Raw genomic sequence first — 26,403 nt, forward strand, 5'->3', positions numbered from 1 at the left:
GGGGAGCGTTCTGGCGGGTTCTCTTTCATCTGTGCAGCCTGCCAGTCCACCCAGCAATTTGCTGCCAGACATCCCTGGAAAAAGCCTTTTTCTGTGGAGGTTAATGGCCTGGCCCAGATAAACGGCAGCGTGTGGGTGTCCCTGTGTGTGAACAAGGCCCCTGAAAGTTCACCGGGTGCCCTGATCTGGTGCACCGGGACCCCCAGTCACCCCCAGTCACCCCACAGCCTTCTGCCCGCCGCCCCGGGCCGTCTCTGAGCACAAACGGCTGCAACGGCTCCGGCCCCCTGAATGCACACTGCGGCCCCGCACAGCTTCCCGCGTGGCCGACTCGGAGCGTCTCCTCCTTTGCCCCAAATTCCCCGTCACTCGGGCTCACTTCTGGGAAGCGCACACCATCATCTTCAGAGAAACCCAGTTCCCTGAACTGGGCCCACAGCCCACACGTACAAGCGTCTCCCCGCCAAGGTCCGCGCGTCGCTCCGGGGCCCCCCAGGCCTCGTGGTGAGGACCCCGCGGGGCTCAGCTGGTGCCAGGGCTAAGCGAGGGCCTCGGAAGCCCAGCGTGGCTCCTGTCGCGGCTGCCGACACCAACGCCAAGGGCTCGCCCGCAGCCCGCCGCCCCTCGTTAACGTCTCTCAGCTTTATAACCTTTTCCGGCGTTTTCCCTCCTCCCAACGCTGCACAGGGGCTTGTTTTAAAACTGTATTTGCGCGATTTTAAGCATCAAAAAGAAACGCTGTGTTGTAAAAAGCTAACTAATCAGATGCCTGCTCACAAATTTTTTTCTTTTTATTATGGTTTAGGGAATTTTTGGAGCAATCCCAGAAAAAATGCTGAATCGGCCTAAAATTCCTATAAGGTTGTCCCCCGGCCCCCCTCCCCCATTTCCCTTAGAGCATAAAATCGACCCTTGGAGAGGAAGGGGAGGTGGGTGCTGAGGAAGAGGAAGGGGAGGTGGGTGCTGAGGAAGAGGAAGGGGAGGTGGGTGCTGAGGAAGAGGAAGGGGAGGTGGGTGCGGAGGAGGGCCTTGGCCTTGTGTGCGCACGTGCATTAGGGAAGGCCACGTAGCAGGAGCTCCCTGCCGCTCACAAAGCGCTATTTGAAGCCCCTGGTCATGAATGGACAGACCAGGCCCTTCTGGAAGACCAGAGGCTCATGAATGAAGCTCTTGCCGGGGTCTCAACGACATGGGGTGACCAGATCTCAAGGCCAGATTTCAGGTAAGGGAAGAATTTTCCCCTTTTAAAATTTTTTATTTGAAGGAGTAAAGAGATGAGGGGAAAAACAGAGGAAGGACAGAGAGACAAGTCCAGTGCCTCGGGCGCCCCCCCTTTCTGGACTCCGGCCTATGAAGTCCACCATGAGACCAGGGAGGAAAGGCTCTTCCCAAAGTGCCCAGCGAGAAAACGCTTCCCTCACCTAAAATCTGGCCTTGAGATCTGGTCACCCCATGCCGTTGAGAGCACGGGCATGCGTGAGAAGGAGGCCACCTGAGGTGGGGCTAATGGGGAGAGGGTCCCCCAGATTCTGGCCTTCCAGGACAGGCACACACTTGAGAGGCAGGACAGAGGCACACAGCCGGTGCCTACTGCCTCCAGTGCCCCCCACTGCCAGGGCGCAAGGGGGCTGGAGCACCAGGTGAGCAAGGAGGGGTCTCAACTCCAGCTCACCTCTGCAGGCACCCGGATTGTAAAGGGATAATTCTCTGCCAAAATCCAACCGTGGGATGGGCCTGTGAGCCCCCCTCCCCAGGGTCCCAGCCCAGCAGGAAGCCGAGGATGGAGAAGCCAGGGGAGCTGGGTGTGGGGCAGAAACGGCGGCCTCACCCAGGCTGAGGGCAGATGAAGGGCACAAAGCAGACCCAGAAGTTAAGGCCAGCGGCCCTGGAACGCAAACATCACCACGCCTCACCCACGACAGGTCCAGGGTCCTCTCTCCTCAGAACGCCGGCGCCACCAGCGGTTGCCTCATCCTGCCTCCCACTACAGACATCTCAAAGGTTAACAGCACCTCGGCCCTGCTCCCCACCCCGTCAGGAAACTCAGGAAACGGCAGTTCCCCGAGCAGCCGGCCCACTTCAGGGAGAAGGGCCGAGATAAAGGGCGCCTGGTGCCAATCCGTCTGAGCCGCTCTCATCCCAAAGACTCACAACGGTCAAGGACCCTTCCTGGGCTCTTGTTTTCAAGAGGCAAAGGACCAAGAACTAAAGTAAATACATAAAAACCGGATGTGGTGTCTGGGTTCCTTTTGGGCTCTGGGGTCAGCTCTGATCGGCCGTGTTCCACCCTCGTCAGGACACGCGAGATCACGCCAGGACTCCGATTCCCCAGGCAGCCCGGGCAGCTCTGGGGTCTGGAGCAAGCTGCCCCCGGGGTGGGAACGAACTCCAAGCGCCTCAGCCTCTCTCAGACCCACCCTTGCACCACCGCGTCGAGCACTTGCACCAAAAGGTCCGAGGGTGGGTTCTGGCCGGTGGGGCTGAGGAAGAGGAACTTCTGTAACAAGGGTCTCTCCATGAAGGGGGCTGGATGAGCCATAGGGTCTCCTTCAAAGGCTGGGGACTTCTCAGCTCCCTGGGCCCAACCAACCGAGTTCCCCAAATCCTGCCCCTCAGGGACTTCTGGCTATGGTGCAACACCCCCACGCACACCCCACCCCACCCCACCCCACTTCGACCTCCCACGGAACCTTGGCAGCGACAGAGCGTCCCGGTGCCAGCCTCACAGTGTTGTTATGGCGATCGGATACAAAAGCAGCGGGAGCCAGGGCTCAGCCTGCAGCTACACTCTAGGGTCTCATCTCTCGGGGTCTCCAGCTGCTGGGAAAACACTAACCACCCTTCTCCTTTGCCCACCCCACCCCTGTGGAAGAACAGTTCTGGGCCCCACCCTACACCTAATAGGCACCTACTGTGTACAGGCCCTGCTCCAAAGGGACTCAAAACAGCCCTCCGAGGTTGCATACGACTACTGTCCTTATGCTAAAGGGGACATGAGGCCCAGTCACTTGGCCAGAGAGCAGGGCTGGGATGCATAGCCAGGACGCTGCTAGGTGTGAGCTGTGGGTGGGCAGCCACTCCAGGCCCCGAAAGCTACCAGTCCCCAAGGGCTCCTCCGCAAATGCCCTTCAGAACACACCCCGGAAATGCTACGCCTACTTTAGGGCTGAGTGTGGGGGTCCAGCTTTCTCACACCAAGAAGCGGCTTTGCCAAGCTGCTCGGTGACCCTGGCCCAGTGGCTTGCCCTCTCTGAGCCTCAGGCTGGCCGGTCCCTAACTAACATGAAGGGGGTTGGGGCGAAACAGCGCCATGGGCCCACTCCTGGCTCTCCCGGTCTCTGGCTGCGCTCGATGATTCACCAAGTACTCACGCTGGCTCCACTTATTTTTACTACCTTCCGGACAGTAAGAAAATCACTTGGGGAGAAGAGCGCACATTTTTTGCATTTAATTTGCAACAATAAAACAAACAAAACAAAATCAAAAGGACCAGGAGATCTGGGTCAGATTTTGCTGTGCTCACCTCTAAACCAACATTTCAACCTCAAGGAGTCACACACTTGTGTCCTCTCTGTCATGTCACTCATGACCCTCAGGAAAAGGGTCTCCTTCCTCACCATCCTCCTTCCAACGTGCACACGCCCACCCCCACCCCCCACCTCCGTGCCGGGCCTGACGCCCTAAAGTTTCCCACCATCACCCTCCTCCTGCAAACTCTCCGAGCTGAGCTGACTGATCGGCAGGTCCTGCTGGTCTAGAAGACTTACGTGTGACTGTGCCTTCCAGACAAATTGTGATGAGTAATCAGTTACTAGAGGTAAAATGTACTTCCCTGCTCCCCGAATGGGCCCCACCCCCACCTCCCAAAGCCCCTCAAACGTCCAAGTCTGAGGCCCCCCAGCCCAGGGGTCCTTCCTAAGAACAGTGTTTGGCCATCGGAGAATATAGCTGAGGGGAGAGCCGGGCAGGGGAGGGAAGCCACAGAAATCAAAAAGCTCCCGTCTGTCTCGCCAGCCCGGCTGACGCGGCTTCCTGTGCGCCAGCCGTCAGCCATGCAAATTATAGCGTGTACCAGCCTTCGGAGGAGGCCAGCCCTGCCCGCTGCAGAGGCCTCAGAGGAAGGGTGGGGACTCCAGCCCAGCCAACTCCATTCATAATATTTACAGTAAATGGGCCTCTCTGGCTGTTGTTTAGCATACATCCAGCCTCATTAAAACTTCTCCAGTTTTAACGTCAAGACTTTTCCACTCCACGCCGCACCGCAAAGTTCCCACCAACACCCCCAAATAACTCCGCAGCGCTCTCCAGAAAGGGGTCCGCACACACGCGCACACGGAGCCCCCCAGGCCTGCCTGGCATTACCCGCCCGCCCACAGGGTATGGAGCCCCGCTGGCCACTCCCAGGAAGACACATGTGAAGGTGGCAACAGGAAGGTGGTCAAATCAGATCTCAAACCCACCCACTTCTTACCTGGAGGGAGTCCAGAGATCCCCACCCCCCCCGCCCCCGCCCCACCACCAAATTCTGCATGTGGATCCCCAACTGGGAATGCACGTACACTCACACGTGAATCCAACAAAGGAACCATTCCTGAAACCAGTACATGTCCCTCACTTTCTGCTTTTTATTGACCACTTGTAAGTATGTTGCCTACACGTTAAAGCTTGTAAGAATCTTAATAAAAATGCATGCTTAAGCCAATGTTCCCAAAGGACACCCCCCCCACACACACACACACACCCCCCAGAGGTACAGGACTGCTCTGCCTGGTCCTGCCTTTTCTGTGGGCCCCTTTTAATCAATCCCCCTGTGGACAATGACCTCCAGCTCCCAGAACGACACTCCAGGACCTGGCCGCAGGCCCCACCCTGCCCCCACCCCAATCCCCCCCCTCCCCCCCAACAGCTCCAACTCAACTCCAGGTTTTCTAGACTGGTAGGGAAAACCGTCAGAAGACGTGGAAAAATACAGTAGGAAACAAAAGTCCTTTTCATCCCTCCCCTTCCCCAGCTCCCCTTGTTCCATAACAATTATGAAAACTGTTGGATGGGATGACATTTTGAACATTTACTGCATTCCGGCCAATAAATTCCAGTGCAGGAGCCGATGGAAAAGCCTCCTCCTCCAGCAGGCTCCCTGGCTCCCCGCCCCCTTCGCCCCCCACCCCCTGTTCACTCCCAGACCTCATTCCTTCTTTCTTTACAACCCAGGGCCTGGCCAGGCCGGGGCCGGGGGTTGGGGCCGGGGCCCACACTGTACTTACAGGGAAAAACAACAGTACGCCAGACTGGAGACAGTGTGCAGACTGGGAAAGTTAATCATTACTTCTGTCTGCCTCTGTAATCTAATCTCTCTGGCTTTGACACACTCACTGTTCAGCCATCCCAGCCCTTTCACCCCAGAGCACCCAGGACCTCCTGGGCTGGAGGTCCCCCCTTCTCCAGGGCCCTCCCAGCCTCCAGTGAGGAAGCCAACGGAATGAAAAAACAGAAAAGTCTCCCCGACCCTGGGCTGCCACCACAGGGCCCCTGGAGTCCAACGCCAAGAGCTGGCTGCTCTGTGCTGTGCCCCTCATTTTAGAGGCCCTCTAAAATGCGGGCTCCGGTCTGGCTTGTACTACTGCAGACTTAGTCACCCCACCCCCACCCCTGCTCTTCACTCACTGCCCCTGCCCAGGGCTCACCCTCAGGCCCACCCAGCTGCACGTCCAGGAGTAAGATGGGCCGCCCGCGGGCTCAGTCTATGCAGATACACACGTCAAGATGGCCCTGCTGTATGTCACTCACCCTAGAATCCCCACGTGGCCCAGCAATCCCACTTCTGGGTCTAAACCCAGAAGAGTTTTGAAGATACGATTTATCGCCTGTGTTCATAGAAGTACTATTCGCAACAGCCAGAAGTTGGAAGCAACCAGAGTGTCCACCGACGGAGAACGGATAACAGGCCGTATACAGACACATCTAAAGAAAGGCAATTCTGACACATGCTACAACACGGATGAACCTAAGCCAGACACACACGGGCAAAGACTGTACGATCCACTCCTAGCAGGTACCTGGAATAGTCAAACTCATAGAAAGAAAGTGAACAGTGGTTGTCAGGGGCTGGGAAGAGCGGGGAGTTAGTGTTTAGTGGGCACAGAGTTTCAGTTTGGGGAGATGGAAAGTTCTGGAGATGATGGTGGTGATGGTTGCACAGCTATGTGATGTACTTCCTGCCACTGAACCCTACACGTGTAGACGGTTAGGATGGTAAATGTTAGGTATATTTCTTCCCCTGAACAATGAAAAAGGCCCTGCTTCTCCCAAAACTCCCCCTGCACAGTCCCCGGAGTGCAGGGGGGCCCACCGCAAGCCTGAGGACCCCTGGAAATATATGCAAGAGTGGTATGCATTTTCATTTTTCTGGGGAAAGATTCCTTGGCTGTCACTCATTCTAGGAAGAGTTTGTAAGCCAAGAAACAGGAGTAAGTACAATCTCTATTCATGCACGGAAGGAGCCATTAGCCATCCCACTACCTCAGCAACAGGGCTCTCATTCCTATTCGACCACAAAACCAAAAACCCAAAATCACAGGATGTCGGAACCGCAGGAACTCGGAAGACCAGGTCCAACCACTTGCTTTCCTTCCCAATCCAACTCTTTCTCAGCCCTCCCTCCTGACCGGGCCTCTAGCTAACATGGATGGGGAGGCCCCCACTCCAGGCCTCCTCCTCAGCGGGTTTTCACTGTGACTCCACTGAGCTGGAGTGGGGGCCCATCCGTTTTAAGAACTGTACTGTGCACCCCAAATCACAGAAGAGCTCAACTTTTGCTTTTCCCTCTGGGTTACTGATTCATCAGGGGGAAGGGGCCGTGCTGGTCCCCAAATGCTCCCCGGGGGGAGGGGAACGGTTCTTCATGACCCTTTTCCAGCCTCACAAGTCCACCTCGTCGACTGGGGTAGGACACACTCCCAACTTCATTAGGTGACTGGTCGTGGTGGGAGGTGGGAAAGGTGGGTGGACGGAGACAACAGTTTAACCTCCGGGGTGCGACCACGGACAGCAGAGCCCAGGCCTTTCTTGGCCTCGTACGGTGTTGGTTCCTATGAAGCGACTAGCCACGTTAGAAAGCAAAAAGGAAACAGAAATGAACAGACAAGAGCCACCAACACCCCCGGGTCTGGTTATCCAGCTGTCTTCTGTCTGAAGAGCAGGAGCCCCCCCCTTTGCAGGATGAAACTGGAGGTGACATGCGTCCTGCCCTTTCTGCCCTGGATCTAACTCCAGGCCCAAACAGCTCTCCCAGTCAGAGGCCAGCGGGCTCCACTGAGGAGCAAGACTGATTAAATTAGCATGAGTCAGCCCCCAGGGAAGGGACCTGCAGGATGAGTGTGAAAATGAAACACCTTGGTAACTGAGTATGAGATGACTGCATGCAGCCCCTTCTCCCCCCAAGACAGGCCAAGGCCTCACACCCGGGCTGGGACCTGACATGGGCCTGACCATCCGATTTCAAATTAGAAAGCACAGGTGCACCCCAGGTGCTCTTCGTGAGAACCAAGCCCGCCGAGTTCTAAAGGGAAGTCCGAACTCCCAGGCTTTCCAGACACCCCACCTCCCCCGTGGCTGTCAGGACACGAAACACGCACCATCCTTCCACGTGTCCCTGGCCATGGTCCCTGGGAGAGCCGGTGCTTGGCTGGTCACCTCTCTGCACACCCAGGCCCCTGCCAGGGTCTGGATTATAACTGTGCCTCCTGCTGTAACCTCACCGTCAACAAGTGTGGAGGGAGGGGGCTGGAACCAGAGCCGGAGGAGACAGACCTCTGTTTATCCACAAGCTTTGTTGTTATCAACTCTCAACAGACCACACAATCGAAGCCGAGGGCAAACCGATGACAGAAGTCCTCAGCCTGCCTGGCGAGCTCCCATCACCCCAGGGGTCTGTCCATGCACCCCCAGGCCTGGCTCTGAGCCCACGGGACCTGGCTCCTTCTGCCCTGGAGAGATTGCCTGGAAAGCAGCCCCCTGCCTGGCTCCGCGTCACTCACCCAACGGCACCTTCAGAGAAGCCACCTCATCTGCCGCTCTTCATTCTATCAGGGCCCAGAACTGCAGTCTCCATGCCCCAGAGTGCCCGGCACATAGTAGATGCTCAATAAATAGTTGCTAAATGAATGAACCAGAGACACGCTGGCTTCAAAGCAGCCGGCCGGCCCTGCTTTACACCTGGCAGAGGAAGACACGTGTGAACCCACCCTGGGAGGAACCGTGCCCTCCAGGCAGGCAGGGGTCAGCCAGAAAGGCGCAGGCCCTGTCCTGGGCTCCCCGTAGAGATGGCAAGAGGGCAACCCCTGTCCTCAGCGACTTCCCAGACAGCTGCGCGGGTCCCGAGAGGCGTCTCCAAGCCAGGCGCCGGCCTGGCAACCTCTGTGGGCACACCACCTGCCCACAGTGTTTCTGCCTTGGCGCCCTGCTCTGTTTGGACAAGTTACCCTCCCCGAGTGTTCAACAATGCTTTTACACACCCCAGGGCTCTCATCGTGTTATGAAAACAAAACCCCGCACGCTAAGGGAAAAAGCTGGGGGGAGGGGGGCAGTGGGGAGCAAGCAGGCCACACACACACACACACACACACACACACACACACACACGGCTTTCTTTCTGTCTCCAGCGTCTCAGCAGCACAGGTGGGGCCTGTCCCAGGTCACTAGAACAATGGCATCATCAGACTTCGAAGCCCAGAAAGGAGTCCATGGAAGCCGTTTTCATATCCAGGTCAACATCGTCTAGTCCACACCACCATGGGGTCGGACTGTGGCCAGTTCTCTTTCTGGGGGAAGCCCCCTCCCCCTAGAGCAGAGCAGAGCTACAGGGCTTGGCTGTCCCAGGGACACTCTGCTGCCTATTTCCTCCCCACTCCCCACTGGTGCCCTAGAAACAGTCTCAGGAGTTAAGGAACTGGGGGGGGGGGGGGGGGGGGGTAGAGGGCAGGGGCAATTCAGTGGCTTCAAAATAAAGGCAGCCCTGAGTTCCAACCTGCCAATGCCAGGCACCTCCTCCATTTAGGGGAAGGAGACCCCAGGGCGAAAGGACAGAGGGCGTGAGGAAATGCCTACCCAACCCCACCAAAATAAAACACATACAATTTTTTTTTTGCAAGTTAAAACAGAGCTAATGACACAGGGTGGGGCTCAGTGCGGAGGGCTGCACAGCCAAACCAAAACTCGCTTCCAGCCAAGCGCCGCCTGGCCCCGCCGCCCGCCCGCCCGCCCGGGGAAGGAAGCTGCAAGTCCTGAAAGATTCCTTAGTGAACCGGGAGCGAAGGCTGCCGCGAACATTTCAACTGAAGGTGACCCTTCTGGTAAAATATTTTTTGAAATAATAAAAATAACATAAAGTTCTCAAACAGCCTCTTTCTTAAAGAAAGGGCCCCAAAGTTCTCGTGGGGGTTGGAAGGGAAGAAGGGGGTGAACAGGGCCGGCCACTACCTCTCACGGAACAACTTTTTTTCTGGAGTTCTTCTCATAAAAGGAATGATGCAATTTCCTGTCTTGTCCCAATATTTCCTGTCCGCTTACAAGGTGAAAGTTATCACCCTGTTTTAAACCCCCGTCCTGAACTCTATAGAAAGTTCCTTTTTTCCACCCAGTGCCCCGTCCCTGTCCCCACATCTCCCCGTCGTAGAAGATAAACACTATCATTTTCTACTCCCGGGAAGAGGAGGCTTAAGAAAAAAAAAGCCTCGTTCTCTCTTCGGCAGGTACTGGGTCTACAATCAGTTTCCCCAGGGACGAGGCCAGGGCCCTGGTCCCCATGAGGAGAAGTGGAGGGGACGGGAGGCAGCCAAGTCCCCCAAACGAGCCAGCGTGTTTTGGTGGAGTGGCCACCACCAGGTGATGGTTGCTTTCCCGGTGTGCTAGCCACTAAATCCAGAGCTGTGCCTCAGCAGTTAATAATATCTTCCCGCTGAAAATAGCCCGGAGAGGAAGCCTCTCCGTGACAGTAGGCAGGCCGCCAGGCTCGGGGCTCGCCATTCAACACGAGCGAGAAGGATGGTAGGGCCAGTGGTGACCTCCCGGTGGCCGCCCTGTACAGTATCCTCCCGAGGCTCCCACGGAGGGAGGGCTCCCGGCGCGCCTCCCGCCTCCTCCGCGGCCCTAGAACCTGGGCGAGGATGTCACAGCGACCAGGGGGGGCCGGGGCTCCGGCAGCAGGGCCAGAGGAGGGGTCTGATCAGCCAGCGGGAGGTCGGGGGGACCCCCAGCTTTGGGAGACAGCCTCTGCCTCGAGCTGGTGGGGAACCCGTGCGGACACCTCCCATACAGAAAGGTCAGGCTCGAAAAACACACCATAGGGAACTCTCCTTCAGGTAAACTGAGTCAGAGAGCTGGGCGCATCGACGCACACCCCAGCCCCAGGAGACCTCAGAGGTGCTTTGGAAACAAGTGTCTAGCAACAGTGGACCCCAGGCAGCCGACAGGCGTCTCTCCATTTTTATCCTCAGAGTCGGTGTTTTTTATTGATTATCTAAGTATCTGCACGTGCTTAAAAGCTGCCACAAGGCACGGCTTTTTAAAGTTGTGGCAAACTACCCACAACATGGAATTTACCACGAAGTGACATGGAGTGCGTTCTCAGAACTGCGCAACCAGCACCACTGTCTGGTTCCAGGGCATTTTTATCACCCCAAAGGGAAAGCCTGTCCCATGGGCCACTTCTTCGTCAAAGACAACTGGAGGAAGGCCCAGCGTTAACACACCTCGTCAAGTTTCTACAATCGAGCAAGAGCCTTATTAGGGGAGAGGCTCAAAAAGCTAGGAACTCACATGCTTCACAACGGCAGCATATACAGTAGGCTCCCCTTATCTGAGGGGGATACGTTCCAAGACCCCCTAGTGCAGTGATGGCGAACCTATGACACGCGTGTCAGAGGTGACACGCGAACTCATTTTTTTGGTTGATTTTTCTTTGTTAAATGGCATTTAAGTACATAAAGTAAATATCAAAAATATAAGTCTTTGTTTTACTATGGTTGCAAATATCAAAAAATTTCTATATGTGACACGGCACCAGAGTTAAGTTAGGGTTTTTCAAAATGCTGACACGCCGAGCTCAAAAGGTTCGCCATCACTGCCCTAGCGGATGCCTGAAACCGCGGATAGTACCAAACCCCATATATACTATGCTTCTCCCTAGACAGACATACCTGTGATAGTTTAATTGATAAAGTAGGTACAGTAACAGGTTAGCAATTACAACAATGTACTGTAATACAGCTTATGTGAAGGTGGCCGCTCTCAAACTACCTTGTACTGTTCACCGTCCTTCTCGTGATGGTGTAAGTTGAGGACGGCCACCTTTTCACTTTAAGGAAGCTCTGCAGGCTTCTCTGTGGCCCACTCCCATCACCAGCGTCACTGCTCTCTCTCTGTGGGGCCATCAGGAAGTAAGGTAAGGGTGGATCGGATCACTGTGAGGCTACGAGGCAGTGTCTACTACAGTGTGGAGACCCCGGACAAAGGGCTGATTCACGGAGGAGGGGAGGGATGGGATGGAGAGAGATTTCATCACACTCCTCAGAGGGGGCGCAATATAAAACTTAGGAACTGCTTTATTTCTGGGAAACTGAATCCGCAGAAAATGAAACGGTGCATGAGGGGAGGCCACTGTACAGAATCACAGAAAACCTGCTCCGCCACCGAAGAAACTCCCCGAGGGAACACAGAGCCTTCCACCCCCTTACACCTGGGGTTCCCCAACTTGTCTTCAAAAACTACGGATGCCAGGACCCCACCGACAGACTGTGATTCAGGAGATTCCAGTCACTGACCCAAACCAGTCGGGGCCCACAGGTCTTCAAGTATAACCCAGCCCCAGCCAGGCTCTGCAAAGAAAAGGCCCGAGGGGGAGGGCGGGGCAGTGTGCTAGACTATGGCCAAAAGCTACACCAGCACCTAGCCCTCCCCTGACCCTCTCCCCCCTTTGCCGTTGCCTGTTCTGCCTCAACAACAGGATGCATGAGGCAGCAGCCCATCTCGTCTGGCAGGCAGAGCAGCCCACATCTGCCCCAGACTTTAAATGCTGCCACCCTGCATTTAACCCCTGCCTGACCATCAGCCTCATTCTTTCTGGGACAAAAGGGGTTTTAGCAGTGAGCCCTTCTCCAGAGGGAGGCAGCCAAGAGCCCGAGCTACTGTCCGGGACTGGTCTTCACAGAGTGGGTGTGCCCCAGGTGAGCGGGCCCTAGCCCTGAGTCACTATGCTGGCATCTAGCGAGATATGGACTGGGTCCCTAGAGATTAGACTGTCACTTCTCCCCGTGGCCTGGGGAGTAGGGAAGGGTCACATGTGCTGGTCCATCTGACTCATCCCTCCAAGCCGAATGCTCTTGGCTACTTGGATGAGTTCAATCCACCCCACCCCCACCTGGCATCAGAGAGCTCAGTGCGACCACAGGCTGCCTGTTCCCAGGCAGGGGAAGGAGACCCCAAAAACCCAGCCACAGCCCCCGGGGTTCCCAGTTTGCCATCACCAACCCAAGCCAGACAATACATAATTGTTCACATGAGGCTGAATAGCTTTCCTTAAAAAAAGGAGCAAGCTTTCCCAAGCTACTTGGACTGAGCCAGGACCCAATTTTCAGATCATACAGGTATTTCTGAAGACTCCTGAGACTACCATGGATGACAGCAGGGATCAAGGAGGATTCCGGAAGTGGCTGCTGTTGTAAGGACACTCCCACCACTCAGACCAGTGGTCGTCGGCAAACCGCAGCTTGCGAGCCACATGCGACTCTTTGGCCCCGTGGCATGGGCCACGAAGTTTCAATCGCACTGTACGTGCGCGCCCGCACGCGGTATTTTGTGGAAGAGCCATACTCAAGGGGCCAGTTTGCAGACCACTGACTCAGACAAAACTCTACAAGGGCCTTAAGACCTAGCGAAGGAGTTGGCCTCCCTTGGGATGGTGGGACAGAGCCGCCCACCGCCCTCCTGGGAGCCCACAGTGCCACCTCTTTGGAAGATTAAACACGTACAAGTGGTGGCCGGCCTCCACTCCCTGCCCCCACGGGTGAGGTCTGTCCGGGTGAAGCCCAGCCAGCTCCAGGCACTGCCGTAGATAGAGGAGGAGGCTGGAGAACGGGTGAATAACCTACAACTTCCAAGTGAGAGGGTGCTTCTCTCCCCCTCCCCCAAACCAGGACAGCAGGCACGCTCAATAAAAGCCCCCTCCCTGCAACCACAGATGGGAGCTGCAGAGATGACAGTGTCTAGCACATGCGTTCCATCACCAGAGACACAGCGAAAGCTCTGAGAGCCAATCCCCTCCATTTCCAACAGCAAGCCGAACCTGGAAGCTCCTGTCAGGGTCAGACCGCCCCTCCCCAGGCGGGTCCTTCCTAGGCCAGGACGCCTCCCAGCAGCAAGGGCCGCTTCTGGAGTCGTAGAGTCAGATGCCTTTCAAAAGGCACCGAACCCGGGCCACAAGTCACAATTCAGGACCCACCCACCCACACTCACTCCCTTGCCCCCAAAGCGCACATGCTCAAGGCCATCGACCCATGCGAGAGGGGCCCAGGCCGGTCCCAGACCCGCCTGCGGGCACCTGTCTGCTCATGGGTCTGCGCATGGGACTGTCTACCGGGGGTCGGCAGCACAGCTCGCTGGTGCGCATGTGCGCACCATCCCCCCCACCGCCCCCCACCCGCCATGCGCGGAGCAATCCATCTGTCTCGGAGCGCTGGCTATCAGAAATGAAAGTACGACCTCCTGGAACCGAGTCCCAGCCTTCTAAAAATGAGCCGTTTTTCCCAGCCCGGGGAAGCGTGCAGGGGTGGGGTCTGCCCGCCGCAGGCCCGAAGGCCAGGGCCTGTCCCCGGCCAGCCCCGCTGGCTGCGAGGCTGGAATTCCGACCCGCAGCCAGCAGGCCGGCTCCCAGGGCTCCGGCCGCCCACTCCCCTTCCTCTCCCCGTCCTCGCAGGAAAGGGAAGGGCCCGCCTTGGAATCACCCTGCATTTCAGGAGGAGCATGCCTTTGAGCACGGCCCCGCCCCCACCGCCGAGGCCCCGCATTTTCACATTCGGCTGTTTTTCATTCCCTTCTTCCCGTGCCAAGAGCATCAAGCCCTGGCTCCCGCTGCCGACCTGCCGCCCACCCTAAACTGAGCCCCATTCATTAAGGCCGCTCTCGGCCGGGGCAGGACAGGAAGGAAAACAGCACACAGGGCCTGTGAAAGAGACACTCAGAGAGGTTATTTCAAGGCGGAGGAGGGGAAGGAGGGGGCACTCCCGGTGGGCGCTTTCACCGCTCGCACCTTGATGCCCACCTCCCCATCCCCCAAAGCAGGCTCTCACCCTCCTGCCTCTGCTAACCCCTTCCCCTGCCCAGCAGCCCCCCCCCCCCTCCTCCGGGGCTCTGCAGCCACCGCAGCCCCCAATGGCCTCATCCTCTGCAAGGCAGACACACCCCGCCCTGCCCCCCACGCCCCCATGGAAAGATCAACTTCTTGCAGAGGAGGAGGTTTGGGCTGTCTCCATTTACAAAACCCTCTGCCCTGGCCCCCGGCCAGTACAATCATCTTTTGGGGGGGGCATTCTCGATGCAAAGGGTGTAACCCTAGGTTTTCTCCATGCCCATCACCTCCCCTCCAGACACCCCCAAACCGCGGGCACCAACCCAAAACACAATTTCTTCAATTCCCCCCCTCGGCACATTATTAATAAACTGCTCCAACTCCGAACGGAAAGAAGAAAGAGCTCAAACTTTGAAGCCTTGGGAATTAGTAAATCAAGAGCTGAAATTCAAAACAAATGCTCTTTCATGTTGGGGGCCCCCCCCTTTTTTTTTTTCCTTCTTGCAGTTTTGTTAAACCACGGGATCCCTTCAGAGGCAAGCATGCCTTCCTAGCAGCTCCTCATTCATCTAACTGGTTGCAATTACGGGGGGGGGGGGGGGGGGGGGCAGGTTTAATAGCTGTTTTACACACACACACACACACCCCGTTTCTTTCTAGAACTGGAAAAGCTTTTGGGACAAGAAGCCCACCCATCTCAGAAGGGGCTCCGCGGGGTGTCCTGTTTAGTGGGTCGCACTGCTCAGCTGTGGGGTGCACAGGGAGGTGTCGTCACTTCCTCCAGCAGAGGAGACAGACAAGATGTTATCAATCAGACAAACCTTCCCAAGGCCCCCTTTCAAAGCTGCCACTTCCCCTGCTTACTTCATGTGGTTCAGAGGGGCTGGGTGCCCTCCTGCACGCTCAGGATTTAAAAAACAAAACCATCTAACAGCATCCCCAGTGTTATTTTGCCCAGACCCTTTCCTCTCCCTGGCCTTCTTTCTTTCAGGAACTCTCGGAGCCTTAGAAAGCAGAAAAGACGCAGTTCCCGTGTCCGCGTGGCCTCCCCTCCTCGCAAGCTCCGGCTCACTCCCACCCTCCCTCCCTCCCAGCCTGAGCCCCCTCCCCGCTCTGGGGGTCCCACTTTGTCCAGCTCAGTTTTCATTAGGAGCTTTGAGTCAACAATCCCTTCTGTCTCAGATAACACTCAGAGTATATACTGCATAGAAATAAAAACAAACAAGGTCTCCCTGAAGACACTCTCCGCAAGCTCCATTCCTGGAGAGGCGCTGGGCGGGACTGTCCGGGATGACCAGTCAGGCACCTCACAGGACAGGATGCACCCCAGTCCCCCACAGACAGTCTGACAGCTTCCCTCTGAACCGCCGTGGTCCTACACCAGTGCCCCAAACAAAGGCAAGAAAGGACAAATGCCCAGACTCTGCTGGAATGTTCCCCCAGGTTACTTTCCTCTTGCTGTAGCTAGTTCTTAGAAAATCCAGTGGTGGCATCCTGAGGCGGGAAAGACAGGTGGAAACAGGATGGCTTTGGAAAAGAACAGCAATGCCTCTCAGGTACATTGCTAGTGAGTTTCTCCAAGTTTATCACTCTCTTCTCCTCTCTCAGGGACAATGATGCTCGGGCTACCCAACGCCCCTCATCCAATCCCACAACCCCCAGCTCTAAGGAAAACCCTCCCTCCTGGGTAGCAGCAGCGTTAGTGCCTGTGTCTCAGTGCCCAGATCCTGTCGCTGGCATCCGTCATCCGGCCCTGAGCTGGATGGGGAATTAGGACTTGGAGAAGCATCAAGGGCTTCTGCTCTGAACGCCCATCCTACACTTGGGACCTGTCTTCGACAAGTTCCCGAAAAGTGGACCCTTCCCCTTGGAGACGCCCAAAGCCCAAAGGACAAGAGCAAAAACAAGAGCTGAAACCTATGAACGAATGACAACAAGGTCGCCAAGTGGAAGCCCCCAGCCAGGAGTTGCTTAACAACCACCATAAAACACAGCACAACACCCGTCCCAGGTGGACCCCATTTCCTCATCCACGGAGCGGCCCTGTGTCCTGGTGTGTCGGGGGCTTCAGAATGATGAGCTGAAGGGCCCCAGCGACACCAAGATCACATCCAGTTTAATGCACAGAAAAGTGAGAATCCCAGACCAGCTGGGGTGACAGAAGGCTGGCCACCCCTCCGCCCCCCTTCCTCCGACTCCAGTAATTTCAAGGTCTTGGAATTTGCCAGGAAAATCCGAGAAGGTGTCTTACCTGAAAGCCCCCCAGGGGCCAGATAATTCGTTCCCCCTGTTTCAGCGGGGGAAGGCACAGCATCTGGACAGTCTGCTGCGGATGTGAAAAGGGGAGAGAAAGAAATAAATACACAAATAAATAAAAACACCAAGATTAATTTTTAAGCACATTCTAACCAGCATTAAAGAGAAACCACACATTCCAAACGGCTGACTCCCAGCCACGAGGCAGAGTATGAATGGGCCGCCCAGGGCCCGCTGCCCATCATAAGACAGACCACAGCACCTTGTCACCCGTCTGGGCTCCTCCGAGGCCAGTTAATCATTAGTCAAGTCAGGCTCCATCGCAGACTGGCTGGAATTTCTCCCCCATTGAGGAAACCAGGTAGCTGCCAAGGTCAAAGGGGGGCCCAGGTTCTGACTCTCAACCCTGGCGGCCGTCTCCCTTGCCATGGCTCCCAGGGCCTCCTTGCCTGGACCCAGGGGCCTCTCTGCCACCCCTATGGTCCAGTGTCTCAACCTCATCTTTTTCAAGACAAACTTCCCAGTTCTTAGGACTTTCTCAAGACGGGGGTTGGGCTACAGGGGCTTCTTTCTCCTTTTTAATTGAGGTGCAACAAACACAGGAGAGAATCCACCTCTCAAGTACAACTCCATGACCTGTACTCATGCGTACACCTGTGTTGAGCCACCACCAGATCAAGAGCAAGAACATTCCCAGCAAGACTCCCAGCCGGAGGGGAAACGCTCTCTACCTGCTTCAGGCCTAGTCCACACTCCCCATCTCTGGAAACCTTCCCGGGCAACCCCGGGCCTGCAAGGCTCCCTGCCCTCGCTTTCTGGCACCCAGCACGTGAGCTCCCTTCAGATCCTGTCTGCGCTCACTATACTATAAGCTTCTCTTCGCGTCTTTGGAACCCTCAGGTGCTAGCCCCAGTGACCTGAGAGCCAATGAGGATAATGACAAACCGAGCTGAGAAATCGGACAGATAGACTTGCCAACTTCCCTCCAAGCAATTAAAAAAAAAAAATACCCACAAATCAGAACTAATTAGTCCCAGGAAACAAAACTACACCAGACCCTGTCTTACTGAAGTCCAGCGAGAAAGGCTGGCTCAGAGAAGGGGCTTCCGGCTCGGCAGCAAACACCACACCAGGGTGGATGCTGCAGGTGCCGGTCCCCAGCCCAGGCCACTAGCAGCAGGTACCTGGATGTGCGTTACAGTTTCCCACTGAAACCACTTGGTCAATAGGAAACCAAGCAAACAAGCAGTCTGGAGGCCAGTAGCCCACGGGAGCCTTTGACTAGCCCTGCAGCTGTTTCCATGACCTGATAAAGGGAGGTAGGGGGCCTACAGGTAACCCCCAAGCACCTCTGTGTTTCTGGCTGCCTACCCCCCTCGGCTCTCTCTCATCCCTCTCCAGCATTCTGTGGCATTCTCTCAGGCTGGAAAAACAACTTTTCAAGAACTCTCTTAACCCGGAGAGGGGAAAACGAGGAGTGGTGGGAGGCAGGGAAGAGAGAGCCTGTGTCTGATCTCATTGTATCAGTGTAAAGTACAATTCCTCACAGGAATATACAGTTTTACAGGATACACTCAATCAAATGGAAAACAATGGGGGAGGGCAGGAAATGGAGTTGCTTGTTGCATGGTGTGTCCCCTGCACTTTCTAAGCTACTTGGACGGTCTTTGCAGGTTCTACAGATTGGCTGCTACCTACCCCCAAATGAAAGACACTCCCACATCAACCATGATGACTTATCCAGGGCGCTCCGCTCCGCTCTGCTCCCCCCACCCAGTCTTGGCTGGCTGAATCCCAGGGCAAGGTGTGTTTCAAAGGAAGGGCCCGGCCTCTCAGAGCAGAGCCGGGACCACATTCAGGGTGTCGGCCTGTCTCAGATCAAAGGTAAGCCAGCTCCGCACTGGCAACCACAAGCGTTTTTATGAAATGGTGCTCTGCCCTTCTGCAGAGTCTTTGATCTCAGGAGGGATTTACAAACATTAATTAGGCCTCCCTACCACCCCTGTGAAGTAGCAAAGTATACCTGTTCGACTGGCACCCAGGTAAACTGAGGCGTCATTGACTAGCCCAAGGGACCACCCGGTGCGCTGGGCCATGCCCAAGGGTTCAGCACCTGTCCCAAATGCTCCGTCCCCAGGCCACCGGAGCCCTCACTCCCTGCCCTGCAGCAGGCAGGCCAAGAAGCTTCCGCATCCAGACTGGCCCCAAGCTATGGCCAAGGCTTGTAAAGTAAGGTCAAGGCAGCCACACCTCCATCACTTGCTCAGCCAGAGAACAGCTGCAAAGCCAGGGGCTCCGCTTCGGCTGGTGATGCCCACTCCCCAGAGCCCAGGCTGGCACACACTCCTAAAGCCTAAACACTGCCAAGCACCCAGCAAGTGTGGGGCCTGTGGGAGCTCACTCCCTCTCCCAGCAGCGCGAGTCCTAGAACAGCGGTCGCCAACCTTTCGGACCTCGCAGACCACTTGGTCCTCGGACCACCGGTTGGAGAACACTGTCCTAGGAGACGCAAGCCTGGGGATCAGTGGAGGAGTACAAGGTGTCCAGAGCCAGGACAGTCTTGTCAACTTAGTTCCTAGCTTCCTAAACGCTGTCCAGGACAGAGGACCCACTGCCGCCACCACCACCACCACCAAACACCGAGCGTCCCAGCTCTGCCCCAATCCATAACCCTGGTCACAGAAGGACAACCTACTGCATTGGAAGTACCCCAGTTTTTAGGCAGGCACATCATCAGGCCTGCAGAATGAATGAATGAATGAATGAAGCAAAAACTGAGCAAATGAATGGTAACTCTTTGACCACCTGGATTTATAAAGAGGCCCGGAAAAGGTGGAGAGTAGGCCGAGTTAGCAGGTAAAGGCAGGTTAGGGCCCTAACTTCTCAACTGGAGGCTCCATCTGCCAATGAACACTAGCTCCCTGGGCCTAACCCCCAGCAACAGCCCCCGTCCCCAGCCATGCTTCAAACCCTGGGGCACAAGGAGCCAAGCCTGCAGAGCCATCCCCACTCCATGAAGAGAGATCTAATTGCAAACACAATGCCCTTACCCCTGGCGCAATAAGGGAAGGAGAGGGTCTTCGTCACTTCTGATTGCCCCAGGGCACACAGCCACCCTGTCCCTAGGTTCAGCCATGTCTACTCTAACGCTCCTTCCCAGAAAATGCTGCTGGCTGGGACCGCCTGGCACCCGGGTCAACAAATGTCAGGCCCTCACAGAGGGGGCATTGAACCACAGTGGAGCGTGGCTTTTAGCCCCGGGTCCCTCCGACGGCTGCAGGTTAGGACCCAGCCCCCTTCCCACTGCCTCTTCTCAAGTTGGAGGACTTCACAGAAAGGATTCCCTGAGTTGCGCAACTGGTTGAGATTTTAACAGTTGTCCATTGTGAAAGCCTTATGACCGGTTCTCACCTAGTAACCCAAGACCAAAAATTCCACCCAGAGCTTAGAAACTTAAGAATGTAAGTGGCAGCCCAGCCGGCGTGGCTCAGTGAACCTATGAACCAGGAGGTCAGGGTTCGATTCCCGGTCAGGGCACATGCCCGGGTTGCAGGTCCAGTGTGGAGTGTGCAGGAGGCAGGCGGGTCAATGATTCTCATCATTGATGTTTCTATCTCTCTCTCCCCCTCTCCCCCTTCCTCTCTGAAATCTTTAAAATTTAAAGATTTTAAGTAATAAAGAATGCATGTAAGTGGCAGATCTAAATTCCCCAGCCAAATATTCTTCTCCCACATATAAGATGAGGAGAAAAACCTGGGGAGCCCCGTCTGTGTATCTGACCTCATCACCCCTGGCCGAGTAGCCAGCAAACCAGCCGCAGCCCCTTCCATGTTGTCAGGATAGTTCCTTCCCCGGGGCTTCCCCTGCTACCACCCTCCATGTCCTCAAACACCACCACCTTTTCTTCATTTCTTTTTTGTTGTTGTTGTTTTATTTTACACAAAGCATTTTGGGTGAGTAACCAGCTGTTCGAGTTTCCGATTGGCAGGTTAATCACTTCCTATTGGCTGATCTGCAGAACTTTTCTCCCCCTTGGAAATGGCACATTCCTGTCTTTGTGGCTTCTCTGTTTACACACATTTTGCTACCTAATGTCAACACTTGCTAATGAATAAATATATCACTCCGCTCACTGCAATGTCCTGGCCTGGCAGGATGGCCGCTTAAATCCGGTGAGCAGGCTCATTCCGGTATCTCTGCAGGAAACCCAAGAGAATATAACCCTTTTCTTCTATGGGTATAGGTTTCTGGGGACATTTTACCCTTAGTTGCCTTTAACTCCAGGGGGGTATCAAGGTGACTGGTCTGTCTCTCTTTTGGGGAAAACCTCCAAATTTGAAGACTATGGAAGAAAAAAAACGAAAACAACACAGAGGTGGCCTTTGGAGAGCTAACCTCAGGAAAGAATTCTTGAGTCTTGCAGCCAAAAACCCTGTCAAAGTTATTCTTTGAGAAAACAGGGCTTGATAATTTCCGTGAACATTTGCTACAAATACAGAGAGCTGGTTATCTCCTCATTAATGACCATTTATCTGGTGTTTTGTAAATCGAAAGCAAAATATCACATGCTTTGCAGGCCACTTATTAGACAGGCACCAGGCAAGCAGCAACGCCTGCCCGACTTGAGGGAGCGGCGTGGAGTCCCGGGAGGGCTGTGGGCTTCGGTTACACCGTTCATTAAAGTATTTAATTTATGACAACGCCCCAGCAAAACTTTTAATTAGTGGGGGGAAAGCCCAACAGGCAAAACTCAGGAGGCGAAGGACTTGTAGAATTCCAAGAGCGAAATGAGGCCCAACCCTCCACTTTTCTCAGAACCTTGGCAAAAAATAACATTCTATTTTCCAGGCATCCAGTACACAGAGCACAGAGTTTCAAAGCTACAATCACTACTTTTCAGCTGAGGAACCTCCCTCCGTAAGAAGGGGCTCCTGGACACAGGGCCACCCCGTGGTCACCCCCAAGCCCTGCCTTCCCTGCCTTGCTGACCCACCCCCCCCCACTCTCCACTCCCCCGGGCACTGTCAGCTCCATAGGGTGAGCCCTGCACTGCCAGCCAGGAGTTGAATGCAGACAATCACAACAGGGCTGGTGCCAGTCTCCAATGAGCTTTTGCCCTGGCCCCATGCCACCCGGTGACAAAGCAACAGGCAGGCAGAGCTATGCCAGAAACTTTTATAGCCCCGACCTAGAATTCTGAGAAAATCCGGGAGGAGTGCTGACTTGCCGGGGAGGGAGGAGAGGAAACCCATGAGGGTGGTTTTGTCTTGGCTTCTTACATCTTCTAAACCTTTTACTCCCAACAAGAGTCTTCTCTGCACCTTTTTAAACTGCCTTCCCTTCCACCGAATTATCCATTCTTCCCCCTGACTCCACTGGCGCTCACCAAGCCTCCAAATGTTCCCATCAACCTGCCCTCTTTGGCTCCCAAGACACTTCTGCGTGGATCAAATTCCACGTGTTAATAAACCTGAGCCAATTTGATCCCGGTGCAAATACATGAAAAAAAGAAATTGTAAAGCACATCTAAGAAACTCTTTAAAAATTTATACACACACACACACACACGTACATATACATATATGCATACATATAATCTCCAGCCACAACAAAAACAGAAAAATCCAAACTTCCAGCACAGGAAACCTATAACCACCTCCAGGCAAACCCAGCGCCTCCCCAGGCCGCTGCCAGGACATAAAAACCCGCGTTCTAGAGGCTCTGTGTCTCACTCCCGAGACGAAGGATATTTTTAAAATCATCCACTCACCAGTTGGTTTGAGAAAATCCATCGGGTATCTGGAGTAGGGAGGAGGAGGAGACTCTGGAATTAAGAAAGTAAGAGAAAATAAAGGCCGAGCCATGAGAACCAGAGATAAAAACTTACGATAACAGAGGCATTCTTTCAGCCCAACTGTTTGTCTTAGCTGTGGGGGTTGGAGGCAGGGCCGCGAGGCGGTGATCGCCTTGATATTTAGCTGTCAGATAAACAAAAGAGGCCGCCTGGCGCCAGCCGCGGGCTCCGCTCCTCCGCGTCTGCGGACGCCACCGCGGCGCTCCGCCGGCCCCGGCTGGAAACCACCCGGCCCGCCGCGGCTCCGCGGGCCGCGCACTTCGGTTCCCAAGGCGGGGGGCGACAGAGCCCCCGCTCCTAGTCCCCGAACTTCAGACCCCGCTCCCAGCGCCCGGCACCCCCGCCCCGGCCCGCCCCCGCCGCTCCGGTGGCACCCGCGGGGGAGCACCCGGCTCCCCTTCCCAGCCCACCCCAGAGACACCCCAAGTGCGCTGGTGGACTTAGGAGGCTCTGTTGGCAGCGGGGCGCACCCTTCCCCCACCCTGCACCTAGACCCAGAAAAAAGGGAAGCAGTGGAGGAGGCCGCCCGGGCAGAGAGGCGGCGGCTGGGGTCTCGGTCCAGGCCCAGCGCAGGAAGGGCAGCGCCGGAGGGGCCGGCAGACGACCCCCTACAGTGAACGCTGTGCTTTCTGGGGCGGGAAGAAAGGGAAGCAGGGAGCAACCAACTTCTGACTCCTTGTTCTCTGTGACCCTGGGCTGGCAGCGTGGAGGGTAGAGTTGTGAGGGTCCGGCCTCCCATCCTAACCCTCTTTGCCCCCAGATCCCTAGAGCTGCGCGGCCAGGGCAGTATCCAGGCCCCTGCGCCCGAGTGACTCTCCGTATTGACTACAGGAGCAGAGACTTCCCAGCCTTTACAGCTCGCTTCTCCCAGCCTTCCTTGGCGGGCTTGGACCAAATCCAACTCGGCCACACACCTCAACGCCTTTCCGGGTGCGGGGGAGGCGTGACCCCTACTTCTCTCTGCACCCCTTAGCTGATCCGGAAGTGAGGACGCCTAATTTCTAACCGCCTGTCTGCAGAGTGTGCACGAGCCGCGCCACAGCCGCCACCGGGACAGCATAGGAGAAGCATCTGTAAGGGAACCCCCGGGAACGCCCTCCAGTTTCCCTGTCCCTTCTTCACTCGTCCCCAAGTCTCCCACCAGGAAGGGCTGGACACTCCCCTCCGGAGCGGTGGCTCCCCACACACACAGCCCACGGGGGCTTTTCCTCCATCACTGCAGCGCCGGGGGGAGGGGGTGGGCGCCGAACAACTTCTTACCTAGTTCGCAGAGTCGACTAAGGTGATGGGGGTTGCAGCACACCAGCTCGGGGTTGATCTTCCCGTAAGATTCACAGCAACACAGCCTCTTGACTTCCGAGGAATGCCTGAGATCCGGCCACCTGAACACTTTGCACAGCAGGAGGGGGAGCGAATAGGACGAGGGCGACTGGGCGGGCTGCGAGCCGGCGGGCGCCCCCAGGCCCAGCCTGCAGTCCAGGCGGCCGGGCAGCAAGAGGCACGCGGTGCGCGTACCGCCGCGGGACTCCACGGCCTGGAGCAGCAGCTCCAGCTGCCGTTCCTTCAGTTTCTTGAGCACCGAGTGGGTGAGTGCCTTCAGATCCGCCTCGGCGCACCCGGCCGCACCGGTGCCCCCGGCTGGGGGGTGGGGATGGTGACCTTTGGCACCTCGGACCGCCTTGCCCAGGCAGCAGCCAGCCCTGCCTGCGCCGCTGCCACCGGCCCCATGTGCCCGTCCGTCCGTCGCCCCTTCTCCCCGCAGCTCGCCTCCTCCTCCACCTCCCCCCGCGCCCTCCTCCTCGTCCTCGCCGCCGGGCGCACGGCTCCTCCAGAGACGCCGGACGAGCGCAGATCGTTTGGTCCTGAACATGCGGGGCGAGGAGGCAAGGAGAAAAGTCGTTTGCCGGCTAAGGAGCGAACATGACCTCCGCACACCATGAAGAAGTCGGGCGCCGAGTTGTGGCAGCAGGCGCAGGCGACAACAGCAGCAGCAGGGGCCCGGGCAGGAGCGGCGACGGCCCGAGGGGCGCTCCGTGGCATGCGCCAGTCTCCCGGAGGCCGGGGCGCGCGCGGGGGCCCGGAGGCGCCCGCCGGGGCTCGGGGGCCTGCGCTCCGGCTGCCCCACCCCGCGCGGCCCGCGCCGAGCGCGGCTCTCGGGCCCCGGCGCACCCCGGAGGAACGCAGCCGCCGCTTCCCTGGGGTCGGCGAAGCCTGCCGGGGTCGGCGCCTCCCCAAAAAGAGGCCCCCCCGCAGCGGCTCCCGACTGTCGGGCTCGCCAGCCTCGGCTTCCTACATGGAAGATCCGCGGGGGCAAAAAACGGAAGGCGTTCGGCTGAGCTGCTGGAGGGAGGTAAAAGCCTCTTTCCCCCTTGCTAAGCAACTTAATTTGGGGGTGGGGAGAAGCAGGCAATTTTTTAAAAAGCAGGCACGCGATTTATTTTTTTCCTCTATATCCTTAGTAACCGGATCTCCTCAAATTCCGTGCACACGAAGACTCGGAGGAGGGGGCCGAGTGGACTTCACCCCGCATGAGATGTCTGGCGAAATAAAGGCTCAAAATCTAATAACCAAATATGCAAAGCCCCAAATGAAAAACACCACCACCTCCTCGCACACTGGAGATCTGGGGCCGTCAGACTTGAGCTGGGGTTTTAAAAAAAAGAAAAAGAAAATGTTTACAAAGTAGAGCAAGACGTTTGAAGGGTGGAAAAAAATGTATCCACGAGTTACATCTCCCCTTTTTCCTTGCAGATCCCCGCTGGTCTTCCTCTCCGTTTCTTCTGCCAAAAAAAAAAAAAAAAAAATCGTATCTTTTTAATCCACAGAAAGCTTTGGCGAGGCTCCTCCAATCCTCTGCATCTGGGTGTTTTAGGGGAGTCTCTGGTCTTTCCTCCTTCGCTCCCAGGAGCTCTGGTCCTCGGCGGGGACTTCCTCGGGGCTGGCGGGGGCGCAGAGGCAAAAGATGCTGCGGCGGCGGCTGCGCCCGGCGGGGCTGACAGCGCGGGGGAGGGCGGCGCGGCGGCGGCAGCGGGCCCCTGGCGGGTCGCGCGCTCTCGCCCTCCTGGGCGCAAGCTGCTGGCTAGTGCGGGGGCCGCCGGCGCCCCCTCCCCTGGCCGCTGCTGGCCGCCAAGCTCTCGGTATGGGCTGCTCGCCTCGACCCGGCTGCCGCGGCAGGAGGCCCCGGTGTCCTCACGCCGCCTCCTCCTCTGAGAGTCTCCTCGTCGCGCCGGGAGCCTCCTTGTCCCCCGTCCGCCCTCTCCTGGCACTCGGGTCCTTCTGCCGCCTCCGGGGGCTCGCCGCGCCGCACTCAGGGGCTCTGGGGCCGGGCTCTCGGCAGCTCGGCGCCGGCGGGCTGGCTCTGTCTGGAGCAGCTCTCTCGGCGCGGCGAGCGGACCGAGCAAGGCGCCCGGCTGGCTCGGCTGGCGCGGCTCGGGGACAGGATCCTCCGCGCGCCGTGCGAGCGAGTGAGTGTGCCCCAGGCTCGTCGCCTCCCGCAAGGCCTCCCGCCCCCGCCCCCTTCCCTCCTCCTTCCTCCCCCTTCCCTCCCCCGCCCCCAGCCGCCGCCGCCTCCCTCCCCCCCACCCCCCGCGGGCCCTCTGCTCTGCTGGTTCCACTGCGCAGTGGCGCGCCCGGCTCCGGCCTCGTCACGTGGCCGTCTAGACACCCTGTCGCTTTAAAAAAAAAAAAAAGCGATTGTGTTTCGCAAACAACAGATCGGGTTTCTAAAAGCTATTTCTTCCCCCCGCCCCCCGCCACCGCCACCCCCTCCGGGGTTTGCAGAGAGGGGAACCTTGGTGGGGGGGTGCGAATAAAGGTGGGGAGCAAAGAGGCTCCCAGAGTCGACTGAGATCTGGCCCGATCAGAGGAGAAATGGGAAGCCCCGAGGGCACCCAGCGGGCTTCGCAGACGAGTTTTGGAGCAGAACGAGCCGGTCGGCGGCTCGATGGAGACC

General features: G+C 56.9%; 1 protein-coding gene across 3 annotated transcripts in view; it reads right to left on the bottom strand.

Annotated features, from left to right (window-relative positions):
• The window catches only part of SMAD7 (SMAD family member 7), a 29,446-nt gene extending 3,514 nt beyond the window's left edge, over nucleotides 1–25,932 (bottom strand). The window contains exons 1-3 of one of the 3 annotated variants that reach the window (XM_070421130.1): nucleotides 23,712–25,932; nucleotides 22,368–22,421; nucleotides 16,593–16,664 (exon numbers count right to left, since the gene is read on the bottom strand). In XM_070421130.1, the coding sequence (XP_070277231.1) occupies nucleotides 16,593–16,664; nucleotides 22,368–22,421; nucleotides 23,712–24,321 (736 nt within the window). In that variant the 5' untranslated portion in view covers nucleotides 24,322–25,932. Of the gene's footprint in view, nucleotides 1–16,592; nucleotides 16,668–22,367; nucleotides 22,422–23,711 lie in introns of all 3 variants that reach the window. The other 2 variants (XM_070421129.1, XM_070421131.1) reach the window with 2 other exon arrangements.
• Nucleotides 25,933–26,403: the final 471 nt, after the last annotated feature.

Source organism: Myotis yumanensis, unplaced genomic scaffold (genome assembly GCF_028538775.1).
Source record: "Myotis yumanensis isolate MYYU_CA2020_CCGP unplaced genomic scaffold, mMyoYum1.0.hap1 SCAF_7, whole genome shotgun sequence".
Lineage (NCBI taxonomy): Eukaryota > Metazoa > Chordata > Mammalia > Chiroptera > Vespertilionidae > Myotis > Myotis yumanensis.